The sequence below is a fragment of the Rousettus aegyptiacus genome, unplaced genomic scaffold (genome assembly GCF_014176215.1).
Source record: "Rousettus aegyptiacus isolate mRouAeg1 unplaced genomic scaffold, mRouAeg1.p scaffold_m13_p_11, whole genome shotgun sequence".
In the NCBI taxonomy this organism is placed as follows: domain Eukaryota; kingdom Metazoa; phylum Chordata; class Mammalia; order Chiroptera; family Pteropodidae; genus Rousettus; species Rousettus aegyptiacus.
Window position 1 is genome coordinate 60459061 of NW_023416286.1, and position 13378 is coordinate 60472438.

The following is a 13378-nucleotide window of genomic DNA, read 5'->3' on the forward strand; positions in this document are numbered from 1 at the left end:
CTTAGTATTTGTTCGATTCATCACTCCTAGGCTTGCTTGCCTCTGTGCCTCAGCACCTCCATCATTAACCGTTGTCTGTTCCAAGAGGCTTTTGGTCAGATGTGTCACTTCATTAAAGGCATTTATGTCCTAAGAAAGACTATTAACATGCAGAATTGCTACCCTTCAGAAGCAGTTTAATGTGTTGACTCTTCCCCACTTCTCCAGTGATAGGGAGCTCAGAGTCCTCAGCCTTGAGAACAGTTAAGTTCACATGCAGAAGAGTGGGACTCACCTCACTGGTGGCAGTATGATGAGCACAGAATCAGTAGGCAAGACTAGAGCCTGTTGGGACTAGCTGGTCCCTAGATGATTTGGGGGTCCCCTTATTGCTTTTTTGAGGATATTACCCCCAGTTTTAGTATGATTAAAACAACCATTTGTCCACTGGCGAGCACTCCTGGATTAGTTGAGGTGCATTACAACTGTTTGGTCCCTCTCTAACAGCAGAAAGGTGTTAGCTGCCCTCTCGTCCCCTCTTGGAATTGTCAGCATTTGGCTACTGAGTAAAACTGCTCTCTCTATACCATAGTCATGTTCTTATGCATCTTACAGATACTAAGTGGAAACTGGCAATTTCATTAAACAAAGTGTATGAATTTTGCCTCCCAAGTGGAACAAGACACTATGTATCATGAACGATGTTCTAATTCTGCAGCTTCCAATAGTTCGCAAAAGCTTTATTAGATTTTTCTCAGTGGACCCCCCTGGAGGATGGGGTGAGAAAGGGTGTTGGGCGGGCTGGGCTGCCTTCCTCCTGGCCTGCCTTAACCAGGGCTGCCCTTTGATTTGTTTTGCGTCCTGGGCTTTTGTCTAATATTTTGTTTACTACGGAGTAAGTCAGCCGAGTCTTGTTTCACAGAGGGAGAAAATAGTGAAAACATCTGCCCATTATTTTACATATCTTTGTAAGGAGAGGAAACTATGTAATGAAGTATCGCATATATTTTTAAAAATTATCCGATTGGTTATAACTTAAGCAGTTGCCAGATTTGGGAAAGCCTAGTCGGGTGCTCGTGATTGTTCTCAGTTTCATTTTCTTGGATTTGAGTTCATTGGCTCTAGCTTAAGTTTCAGTTTCCTTGCATAGGCCACCAAGGTATTAGGGCCACCCCAGTCTAGTGGCCTCCTTGTTTAACACATGGAATATTGAACTTATAGTCAGGCACTTTCTGAGTATTGGGAGCAGTTTTAGAGTAAAGGGCATGAAGATGCAGCTTATGGGTTCCATGTCCAGGGTTGGTTCCCACTATCTTGTCCCATTGGTGCTATGATGCTATGACAGTGGTCAGGAAAGATTTGATGAGTGACTCTTACCTACGCAGAAGGACTTGTGCCCACTTCTCTGTCAATCTTGTTTTTTTTCGCCCTGACATAACCTCCGCATTTGACTCTGTTCTTTCAAATTCTGCTTGTTACATGAGACATCTTGATTTTCATGTTGTCTAAAAAGACTGTACTGATACTCCCACTAACATCTATACTTTTTGTTTCCTTAAATGACCGTGGTACTCATGTCAGTCATCTCTATTTTTAACACATGATTACACATTTCTTTTATATCCCCCAGCACCCAACACAGGCTTTGGCAGAGAACAGAATGCTCAGTTCTGTGTTGAGTTGAATCGCACTAGATTTTGTCAACTAGAATTCCACACCTAAAAATAATATTCTTATGAAAATCATAATTTAAAACCAGTTAACTTTTTTTGATTAGCACTAGATTAGATTGGTATTATCAAATGCAAATGTATTTCTCTCAAATTCTTTATTTTTATTTTAGGGTAAAATGGTACAAAAGGGAACTTACACTGAGTTTCTGAAGTCCGGGATAGATTTTGGGTCCCTTTTGAAGAAAGAAAATGAGGAGGCTGAACAATCTTCCATTCCAGGAAGTCCCTCACTGAGGAGTCGGTCCTTCTCGGAGTCTTCAGTTTGGTCTCAACAGTCTTCTAGACCCTCGTTGAAAGACGGTGCTCCAGAGCACGAAGCTGTGAGTTTCTCACCTTGCAACTTGCCCTGGTTCTGTCTGCACTTAGTGGCCTCATGGATCCTTCAGTCTGCTCCACTCATATAACATCTGCATTTATCCGCAAACAGATCCTAAGGTTCCAAGGCCTTATTCCATGGAATTTGTAGAATTAAAATAGAACACAGGGGGCAGGACCGATTGAGGTTTTTCTTTGGGTATAAGATGGAAAATTTCACTGAGATCAGTAGTGAGCTTACTGCGATAAGCCCCAAGGTATATGGGGCCCACACTGATATTAGAACTCTTGAATTTACCGTAAGTAAATCTTGCTCTTTGTGGCCCCAGGCTTTCCTTTTGCACCCAAAGGCTTAATTTGAAGATCTGCTCAGACTGCATTCTACTGTAGCCCACATTAAATCAGCTACATTTCCTCTATGTTGGAATGTTCTGGCACTGCAGATGACTGATGGTATTATTCTGTCCCTATTGTCAGATGGTTTGTGATAGGCCAGAAGTAGCATGTACAAAAGACTTAGAACACGGTAGGCACTTTAGAGCTAATTCCTGTTTTCTTTCTTACTCTTGAAGACCAAGAACCACATCTTATCCATCTTTGAATTCCCAGTGGCCAGCATAGAGCCAACTATAGAGCCAAGGACAGAGCCGAGGACATCCTTGGCTCATGTGAATCAATAATGCATTCTAAGTCCTCCTCACAGAAGTGCAGAAATACATTAGATCACCCTTAAAAATATACACAGGTATTCCTCGATATCCACTATCCAAATCCAGGAGCCTGGATGATTCTTTTTCTCACATTTCAAACTCAGGAATCACTCTCTAAAATTCAGGAATCAATTTGATTCAGAACATATGCTCTCCCTTGCTATCCAAACTCTCATGCTCCATCTTGCTGTTTGACCTCAGTTTTCTGTATTTGGCTAAAATTTTGAGCCCCTACTTTGTTTTATGTTTCCACTGTTGAGTGACACAAATAATCGAGAATGATACATTAGCTCCATATCATTTATTTTGTATATTATTTTCATACACACCTCTGCATTTGTACTTGACTCATGTGTGTTGTACATGTGCTGGAAATCAGGATGTTCTACTTTGAACACTGATAACCTTGTGCAAATGATATTTTCTTATTTCTAAAGATTCCTACCTAGAAGTGGGATGGCTGGTTCCAAGGGCAAATGCATGTGGCGTATGGCTAGACATCTCCACACCCTCCCACACAGGAGCTGTACCATTTTTTACTCCTTCCGGTGTACGAGATGTGCGTGTTTTCCCATGGCTTTGCCAACGGAGTATGCTGTTGAACTTTTGACATTTTAGAGTTGATTATTTAAAATGTTGTCTCTCACTGCCTTTTTTCCTTCCCAGATCAAGAATATGCAGGTTACACTAACCAAAGAGAGCCGTTCTGAAGGAAAAGTTGGGATCAAGGCCTACAAGAATTACTTCACAGCCGGTGCCCACTGGTTAATGCTCATTTTCATTCTTCTAGTAAACATCACAGCTCAGGTGAATAAGGACACTTGTGCCTTTAACTCAATATTTACAGTAATATTTATATCTGTACTGTATTTATACTGTATTATTGTATTTTGCAGTCCACTTGGATTTGCATTGAAAATGGGGTATCTGTGGGGAACAAAATAAGCAATGCTTACTGGTGTTGTGTGTACATTACAAAGAGCTTCTAGGGGGAAAATAAGGATGTCTTTCAAAGTTTTAAAAATGTAATATACACTTACCCTATTGTTGTCTGGGATGTTGCGCTTAGCACAAACTTGGTCTGAGCTGGAAGGACCATCTCTGTTTTCTGGAGCCTTTCAATTATCCATTTTAGTGAGTGAGAGTTTTGAGTTGGTAAGTGATGTTAGAGTTTGATTTTTGTATGTGTTTGTTTTCCTACTCTAGGTCACCTACATTTTTCAAGATTGGTGGCTTTCATACTGGTGAGTTATTTCTAAATTGACTGCAAAGTGCTATAAAAACAACATGAAGCCTCCCTTTTTCACAGAGTCAGGGAGAGGTGGGCTTTGTGCAGTCTCCTCTTCTAATCCTCACTTAGTTTCCCTGAAGAAAAATTAAAGTTCTTGCTGGTGGAGTGTGACCCTCCCACGGTCTCTACCCATGTCTGATCCTTAGCAGCGTCTTCACAGACAGTTTTTGAGAACTCAAAGTCACGATTCAAATTGGATTTTTATAAGGTAGACATACATGGGACCCTGTAAGCTGGAAGTCATCTTCCAGTGGAGGTTCAGTGAAGGTTTTTTTTTGGTCTTTATCTAAATTCCATCTGTAGATTAATATATTTTCTTCCCCGTTCCATAGGGCAAATGAACAGAGCGCCCTGAACATCACTGTAAATGGAAAAGGAAATATAACTGAGAAGCTTGATCTTAACTGGTACTTAGGAATTTATTCAGGTAAAGTGTGATCATTAGGTCTATTATATGACAGTCTGAGGTGCTTACAATGAGCCTGTGTGAGTAACTAGGCTTCCAGGAGTGATTCAATAATGTCTTAACAGATTAAGAGTCTGAGTCGCATTTACTCTGTGAATTAATTAGAATAATTATTTTTAAAATCTACTAGAAGAAAGAGGTTCAATGAAGAATCTTAATTTGCTCTCTACTAGATTTTGGAAGTTAAATCGGGATTGAGCATTCAGAAAATCAGCCACTGGAAATATGTGGCTATTGTCTATTCTAATAGGTAGCTTTCGCTAAATCTTATATTATTATATGGATGGGCAAGGGGATTAGAAACGGATCCCCACCTTCTGGTTCGGATTGTTCCAATTCTGTTTGAATAAACCCTGGCTTTTGTTGAACTTGGATGAAATCCTCTGGCAGCAAGGCCCCCCAAATAAAAGCATTATTCCCTTGCAGGTATGCAAAGCTCCCTTCACCACACTGCTCATCTCTTGGGCTTCACTAATTACTTAAGAGGGAAGCTAAGCAGGAAAAAATTCAGTGTCTGGGAATTAGGCTTCCTTCTCTCTTTCTTACCTTGAGATCACAATGTTATCGCCTTCCCAACTGTGTGAGTAATTTAACATTTGGCTTGCCAAACTAATATTAACACAGTGCTCTGTTTTCACAAGAGTGCTTAGAATATATGTAGCATTACATACTTTTAAAGGAAATCCTCATCTAAAATTTTAAATATTCCCACAGGAAATGCTCATACAAGCTTTCCTTGAAGATAGAGCGAATTATCTTTTTAAGAACCCACTCATTGAAATTTGGTATTTATTTAGTTGATCACTTGCTAAGAAATCTAAATCCATTAGCTGTTTACTTGCTGAATTGGTACACTATGAGAGACATAAAGAAAGAAGAAAAATGGTTCTGTTATATATTCATGTAGGCTAAAGAAAGTGCCTGCTTATTGATGGAATTTAGGAATTTGAGCAGCTTTCAGAATTTAAAAATGAGTGGTGTGTCATCTGAAGGGGGAAAAAGTACTTGATGGAATTTATTACAGACCTTATCCCCACTCTATTTAGCATTGCGAATTCAAGAGACGTTAGGAGAGATATTTTAATTTTTATATGCATAGTAGGTGTTCATTTATGTCATTAATAAAATAATTTAAGTCATTATGTCCATTTAAAAATGCTTTGTGTTTATATAAAACATTTAATAAGAGATTAGTTTCTCACTTAGATTATCTCATGTTAAAATATAATTTGTATTTTCTTGCGATTCGATTATTTAAGAGATTTTCTCTTTTTAAAATTTTTTAAATTTATTTTTTTATTATTTTTTATTTTTTAGGCAAGGCAACCCTTGGTTGATCTCACAGATTGCAGGAACCTTGTCAGCTTACAATCCCTTATTTTTTTTATTTTTTACGCCTACAACACCTGGTCTTTTTATGTTTTAGGCAACGCAACCCTTGGTTGATCTCACAGATTGCAGGAACCTTGTCAGTTTACAATCCCTTATTTTTTTTTATTTTTTATGCCTACAACACCTGGTCTTCCTAGATGGTTTCCTATCCGACTAGTAACCAAGGCCCGACCCTACTTAGCTTCTGAGATCAGATGGGATCAGGCTTGGTCAGGGTAGGATGGCCGTAGGTAAGAGATTTTCTACTTGCAAGTTATTTTCAGATTCTTTAAAGCTGCAAGGGCATTTTTTTTTTTTTTTTACAAGGAAATGGTCAATCATTTCTCCTATTTCCTGATACTGTCACCTGCTGGTATCAAAACATACCATGATTTTAGAGCATGAGATATGTTGTAAGTAGTAAGGTTTGGAATATGGAGATGGAAAAATAGAACTTGTAATTAATTTAGGAAAGACTAGAATGAAATTGTAGTTTACATCTGATTTTTTTTCCCATATAGTTGCTATCTAATGAGAGAAAAATACTTTATATTCTTCTTTATAAATGTATCTTATGAATGCATTAAACTCTTAATAGAATCCTTTATGGAATAAAATGCATAACATCTTGATAAACTGACATGCTTTAATATTGTTGAGGAAAATGCAGAGATCTTGTGCTATGAGGGATGTTTCTTTATTTCAGGTTTAACTATAGCTGTCTTCATTTTCGGCATAGCAAGATGTTTGTTGGTATTCTACGTCCTTGTTAATGCTTCAAAAACTTTACACGACAGAATGTTTGAATCCATTTTGAAAGCTCCAGTATTGTTCTTTGATAGAAATCCAATAGGTAAGTCAGACACCAAATTTCTCAGTAAATATGTCTTATTAGCACATTTAGTGCCTGATTGCATTTCAGTATTTGCAAATGGAGGTGATGCTTGGAAGAAAAGCACTATGCATGTTGATTCATTTTCTACAAAAAAACTTCCCTGACATTTTTCTACTACCAGAGAAAATCTGAATAGAGGGGGTATATAAGCTTTCATTTCAATTTATGTGTGTGTGGAAAAATAAATGAATGTTTACATTGCAGAAAGATTTAGGAATCCATTCATGTGGCATATGAAACACCCTACATTCAGTGCAAACATGTTTAAATGTAGTTGACTAGTTGCTTAAACATGGGCTGTATTATGTATTGTTAAGCTAGGTCATCCTTTAGAAAGGACCCTTTTACAAGGAAACTTTCTATATGAGACAGGCTGTGTGTTTCTTCCTTTCATTACTCATCCATTTCTGAAACCACAGAGCTCTTGTGTGTGCTCTATGAGGTTTACCAAAAATGGTAATGAAAAATTAATTAAAACCCAAGGAGGGTGAAGTGCAAATATCTTCTTCAATGAAAGTCATTAACTCTATAGTTTTAAAGTGGACTTTTGGTTACATATTAGAGGCTTGGTCGTACCTGCCAGGTGGGTTGTCAGTAGTAAGTTCTTGATACAAGTGTACCCGGTGGCTTCCGTGTGGTTGATGAATCCACCCCGAGGCCTTTGACTTGTCTTGCTTCTGAAGGTGGCCTCCTGACCTGGGTTTCAATGAAGAATTAGTTCATCAACATACATCCCCACTTTGTTCAGTTGGTTGGACTTGTGGTGAGGCTCAGTGTGGCTTTGTTTTTGGTGGATAATGATTGACAGAACCTGTGGAGGCAGGGGAGGTGGGTTGGAGGGAGCACAGTAGTAGCCTTGGTTTGGCCGTTACCTTGCTGTGTCACCTAGGCCAAAGCACATGGATGCTATATTGGGCAGGCCAGCCTCGGAGCAGGATGCATTGTGGTTAAAAGTACAGGCTCTGGAACCAGCTGTCTGGTGTTAGTCCTGGTACTAGTTATCAAGTAATAGCTGGTTGTAGTTATTAATACTTATCATGCTAGTTACTTAACTTCTCTGTGCCTGGCTTTTCTTATCTGTAAATTGAGGATGCTCTTCACTCCTACCTTATTAAGATATTATGGGAATTAAGCCAGTTAACACAGTCACAGTGTGTAGAGCAGTGCTTAGGACATGGCCTGGGCCTAATGAATCTTAGCAACAGTGGCGACGTCTTGGAACTTCTTCACCTGTGAAACGGAAATAACTACTGCTGCCCTTCCTGTTTCATAACACCATAGTGAGGATGAAATAAGATGGAACGGCTCGTGCGTTGATTCAATCAACAAATGTTCGGTCCAGGCACTGTGCGAAGCACGAGGAATTGTATACTGCAGAGGCCCACACAAATCTACAGTCTCATTACAGCTGTAGTCAGAAAGTGAGCGGAGGACTTTTGTGCTCTTACGGCTATAAAGGCACTCTATTTTGCCAGTTAATTTGAAAACTATGGTCATAAAGTTTGGAGCATCGAGTGGGACCGAATTTCTGTTATCACAGTCTCTGAATGCTCATGACCACAGTTAACTAAATGCTTCCTGTTCAAGACCTGTAGGCATCTCCACTGATTAATTATTCAGGAATTTGGGACCATGTCTAAATCTTTGAGGTTGCTAATCTTAGCGTAGCACAGGAGTGTTTATCTTGCCTCCACCTCCCATATCTATTGGCAGGATGTTATTTCTTCAGAAAAATAAAAGCCCTGGTAAATACTCCAAAGATAAGTCTTGTTTGCACAAAATGTTTAGAGGCCATGAATTATGTACTCTTTTAGTGGTAGATTAAAAGGTACTTTTAATTAAAGAAATTTTTAATATGGTAGATAATAAGTTTCCATTTGGATAAAATTTTTGTACTTTTTACAATGGGAAGAACAAACCAAAGCTGTGAATTATGCCTCAGTTGAGACATCATTGATTATGTGTACTTTAATGGTTATATAATATGCTCAATTTTTAAGTTCCATTAAATGTGTACAAGTGTCCAGCATAATGTTGCTGCCCTGGAGTTACAGAGTATGTTGTCTGAGCAGCACGGGGAAATCAGGAAGCGTATCCTTCTCTTCCCAATACTTCGTTATTCAGGGCATGTTCTCAGGGACACCTGGGGTCAGTACGTTTCCTGTGAGCTTCAGATCCTGACAACCAACCAGATTTTAGAAAACAGAGGGGACAGTGAGGCCTTTTGCCAGTGTTACAGATGCTCCTCAATTTCTGATGGGGGCTACATTCCGATAAACCCATGGTAAGTTGAAAATACCGTTAAGTTGAAAATATATTTAGTATAACTAACCTACCAAACTCATAACTTAGCTTAGCCTAATTTAAATGTGCTCAGACACTTACATTAGCCACAGTTGGGCAAAATCATCTCCCTGCTGTTGCCCAGCATCATGAGAGATTATTGTACTGCATATTACTAGCTCAGGAAAAGATCAAAATTCAAAATTTGGACAATGGTTTCCTCTGAATGTGTATTACTTTTGCACCACCAAAAAGTCTAAAAATTCTAAGTTCAAAAATCCTACCATTGTAAGTTGGAAATCATTTATAGTTTCCAGCCAACTAGGCTTAGGTGATAACTGGTACAGAAACCAGAAACTCTAGGCAGAGGCTCACCGGATCTGCCTGAACTATAGCTTAGCTTGTATTTGCAGAGGTCTTGGCAGAGTTCCCTTCCATACTCATCTCCAGTTCCCACTCGTGCTGGAATATTCTCAGTGACCTTGATCTGGATTATAGAAATGTCTGTTACACCCATTCATGGGTGCTCCCGCCCCAGATGTGTCGTCTTTGTTTTCATGTTTCCTCCCAGATCCTTATGCGTTTTGTTAATCAGTGGGGACCCTTTGCACTTATGCAGAGAACCAGGCCTTCAGCGGAAGGAAGGTCCTGAAACACTGGCTGCCTCACCAGTCCTAAATTCACTTGCATAGACTGAAGGAGAAGAGCAAGGCAAATCTGGAATGTGCGTGTTTCTCCTCAGTAGTAAAGTTTCTCCGACTGGAGTTTAACCATTCCAGAGAGCTGATTTTTAAGAAGGTTCCATTGCTCCAAGCTACATGACTAAGTTACTCTCCATTTTGAACCCATATATGGTTACATGAAATTTACTTCGTTTATTTGACTATATAATGTAATATCTTATTGTCTACTGATCTTTCATAACCTGATAAATTAGCTTTTTGGGTAAAATTTAAATCAACTAGTGTATAGTGTCAGAATGGCAAAAGCTAGTTTTCTTTTTCTTCTCTCTTTTTTTAACTTCCTTCCTCTTGCTTATCTCTATTTTTTATCCTTTCATCCTAAGAAGTGTTTCGGTAACAGTGTCGTGTGTGTCCATTAACGAGCTGCACACTTTCAGCTGCCTCGACGCTTCCTGCTCATTTCGATTGCGCCTTGAGTGGCATAGTGACTTGGAGATGGGATCTGCGTCCCTGTGCTGTTTTCTGCGTCTGCCTCTTCCATCATCGTAGCCCCATTTCAGTTCTATGAGATCTTAAAACGCGGGTAACGCAAATCCCAGGTCAGCAGTAAATCATTCAGAAATTAAGAGATGATTTCTATTTTAAATGTAAATTGTGTTTTCCTTGCACAGGCAGAATTCATGTTTTATATCTGTCACAAGGGGGCAGCATGATCTACGTTATTTCAGAACTATAATGTAAGAACACCTTATCGCAAAACCTGTTTTTTTTTTTTTTTTAATTTTATTTTAAAGCTTTCTTGGAAATCCATTTTTATAGCTTGGGTCTTTGTATTTTATAGTGTTTACATAGAATTTTAAAAAGCAGTTTCATGGTTTATTATGTAAACTCTTTATTAAAAATGTTTACAGTGTGGTCCCAGAAAATCAAATATTTCAAACAAGGTCATTTGGATTTCTTAATTGATACCTTCTTGCCTAGTAACTACAATAGGTAGCCACTGATATTTTGACTGGATACATTTTCAGTTCCTACCTGAGTTCAGGGAAGAACATGACCACACGGTTTCTTAGTTTTCTTCACCGTCAGAGTCAGCAGAGACATTTTATTTTTATCAAGTCTCTAGAATTTCGCCCTTTGTTTTGGAGGCAGGATGAGTGCTTAGTTTGTCTTGTTTTTTTCATGCCTAATTATGGTGACATAACACTTGGCCGAGTGTGCTGGCTGTAATGGATGCCGGAGAAATATTTGTTTATTTGCTTTCAATTTGTTAATTTGGCTTTAAGAAACTGAGCTGCTGGTGTCAGTAGATGTTTATTCTCTCAGGGAAGTGCAAAGTTAATATTGGTCCATTGCCAGTGTGTTCATTTCAGAGGACTGATTCTTCTACAGCGGAGTGTAATGTGTGTGTTTGCTTATGTTACGCATCCAGTGTAAAAAAATAAAAGGTACAAATTTCTATTATTATTTTTTCTTTACAGATCAAGTAAAATTAGGGCTAAAATACTATAAAAATAAAAAGAAACCTGCTAGTTTTCGTTTCATTTTGTTTTGTTTTCCATTTTTATTCTTCAGGTGGAAGGTACTTATACCCACTAAGGTATGGAACAGGAGTTGTTACACTAGTGTTTAAAAGAGATATATTCTTGTATCTTCCCCAATGAAAAATCTAGAATTTCCCTAAGGATTAAGATGTCCAGCTTGACTTAGTGGGAAACGAGGCTCTGTAGGTGATTTCACAAATCTAAAGTATCCTGGGTTAGGATGTACATCGTGTAGGATGTTGAGGGTTGTGGGGAGAAGGGTCATAGGGGTTTAGACTATTGTTCTGTTTCTTGAACCAGTGAAAAGACTCCTGAGAGTCTACTACAAGTTTCTAAATAAATAACTTGTAGGGAAGTGAAAGATTAACTGGGAGCAACTTGGTGAGCTTTTTGTACTACCAGAAAAAGTGTTTTGCTATATACTGTTTATAAAATCAATTGTCAACATACTGTCTTGCTAGGAAAAAAAAAAGTCATCAGTAGAGAAAAAAGATAATTGTAGGGATGCCTATCTGTCTATTCAGTTCAAATGACCACTGGAGTTAGTGCTAAATGCACATTTTTAACAAATATAATATTTCAGCACTGTCAAAATTACCTCGACAATAATAGGCCTGTTAAATTATAGCTCTATAAGTTAGGAGGTAAGATGGCTTTGCTTAGCACACATTAATCTGTGCCTGTTCACACAAGTGATTCTGCTGAGCAGGTAGCATGTTAGAACAAGAAATACTGGCCCTAAAACCTCTGATTTATGGTAGGTGTTGTTTTGACACAGCATCATTCAGACAATTTACAAGGCAAGCTTCGTGTTAAAATATTTCACCAGTGTCATCATTCGTCACCGGCATAAATATTCAGTAGGGATGCTGGAAAATTGGTAATATGCCCATTCATGCCAAATCACTCGCTATGTTTCCTTTCAAGTGAGATCTGTTTGTGGATATGGTTAAAAGAAACTATGATTTTTCTTCCTTGAGAGCAGATGAGCTGTAAGAAATTGAGAATAACAACTATCTCAACAGCTTTCATGTGCTCATCTTGCCTAGGTTGCTTTTAATTCTGGCTTAAGTCTTACAGGCCTTTTATTTATTTATTTATTTTTTTACCTGCTTCCTTTTCTTGCTTAGTGCATGTTGTAAAGAACACATTTATAAGTACATTAGTTAGTTTAACAGGCTTTTTGTGTTCAAAGGAAGAAGTTAGTCATCATCAGAAAAGCTTTGTTACAAAACAAAAACACATTTCCCCTTTCATTTTTCCTTGTTAATAATAACAAATGCAAGCAACTGTAAAGGGAATAACACAAAAGATTACATCAATCATAATGATTCTCAATAGCCACATAAATATTATTTTTTAAGGTTTAAATGAAACAGCTAATAGTTTGGAGTAGGTGTGGTAATTAAATCCTGTCGGGTTGTCGCATATTTAAAATAATGTTTTTCCGTATAACAATGGTTATATGTACTCAAACTCTTATCAGAGTGATATTAAGTCATATTTTATGGGAGTTGTTCATTTACTGCTAATAGTATTATAAAAGCCTTTGTTCTGAGTTTAAATAGTTACATAGTTACATATATTTGATTACTATTGTTATTTTGTCAGTAATCTCTATAAATGTGATTATTATAGCACTTGTCTACAGTTGGTAAACACTGCACCATTTTGGTGTACATTTCTAATCTGTTGGAATGTTCTGGTTACTCATTATTCATGTTTTTTTTTTTCTTCATAATAATCATACATGGAAATACTGACAGCTTAGTAATAGAGAAAGCACTGTGTTTGTGGTTGTCCAATAAAATGTTAAAAAGATAAGATTTGGGGAACTTGTGCCTTGTTCAAAAGTAGTAATTATGTAATGTCTCAGGAAAACATAAGGATATTTTACTTGTGTTTTTTATTTTCTAATAGCGAATATATTAAGTGATAAATGTATATCTCTCATAATATGCATATGTTCATTACTTTAATATTTGTGGCTATGATGTTTATGGCCCCAAACTCCTAGGTTTTTATTGTTTTGATATCTTAGAACTCAGAGCTCTGCAGGCTTTGGTACCCAAGACTTTCCTGGTGTGTCTTGGTTTCTGGTGTTAGTA

General features: G+C 37.8%; 1 protein-coding gene and 1 pseudogene across 1 annotated transcript in view; one reads left to right on the top strand and one right to left on the bottom strand.

Annotated features, from left to right (window-relative positions):
* The window catches only part of ABCC4 (ATP binding cassette subfamily C member 4), a 220836-nt gene that overhangs the window by 101462 nt on the left and 105996 nt on the right, over positions 1-13378 (top strand). Inside the window, exons 15-19 of the mRNA XM_016158617.2 lie at positions 1823-2032; positions 3404-3544; positions 3944-3981; positions 4361-4455; positions 6572-6718. Of these exons, the coding sequence (XP_016014103.1) occupies positions 1823-2032; positions 3404-3544; positions 3944-3981; positions 4361-4455; positions 6572-6718 (631 nt within the window). The remainder of the gene's footprint in view (positions 1-1822; positions 2033-3403; positions 3545-3943; positions 3982-4360; positions 4456-6571; positions 6719-13378) is intronic.
* Positions 5999-6118, bottom strand: LOC118609874 (annotated as a pseudogene).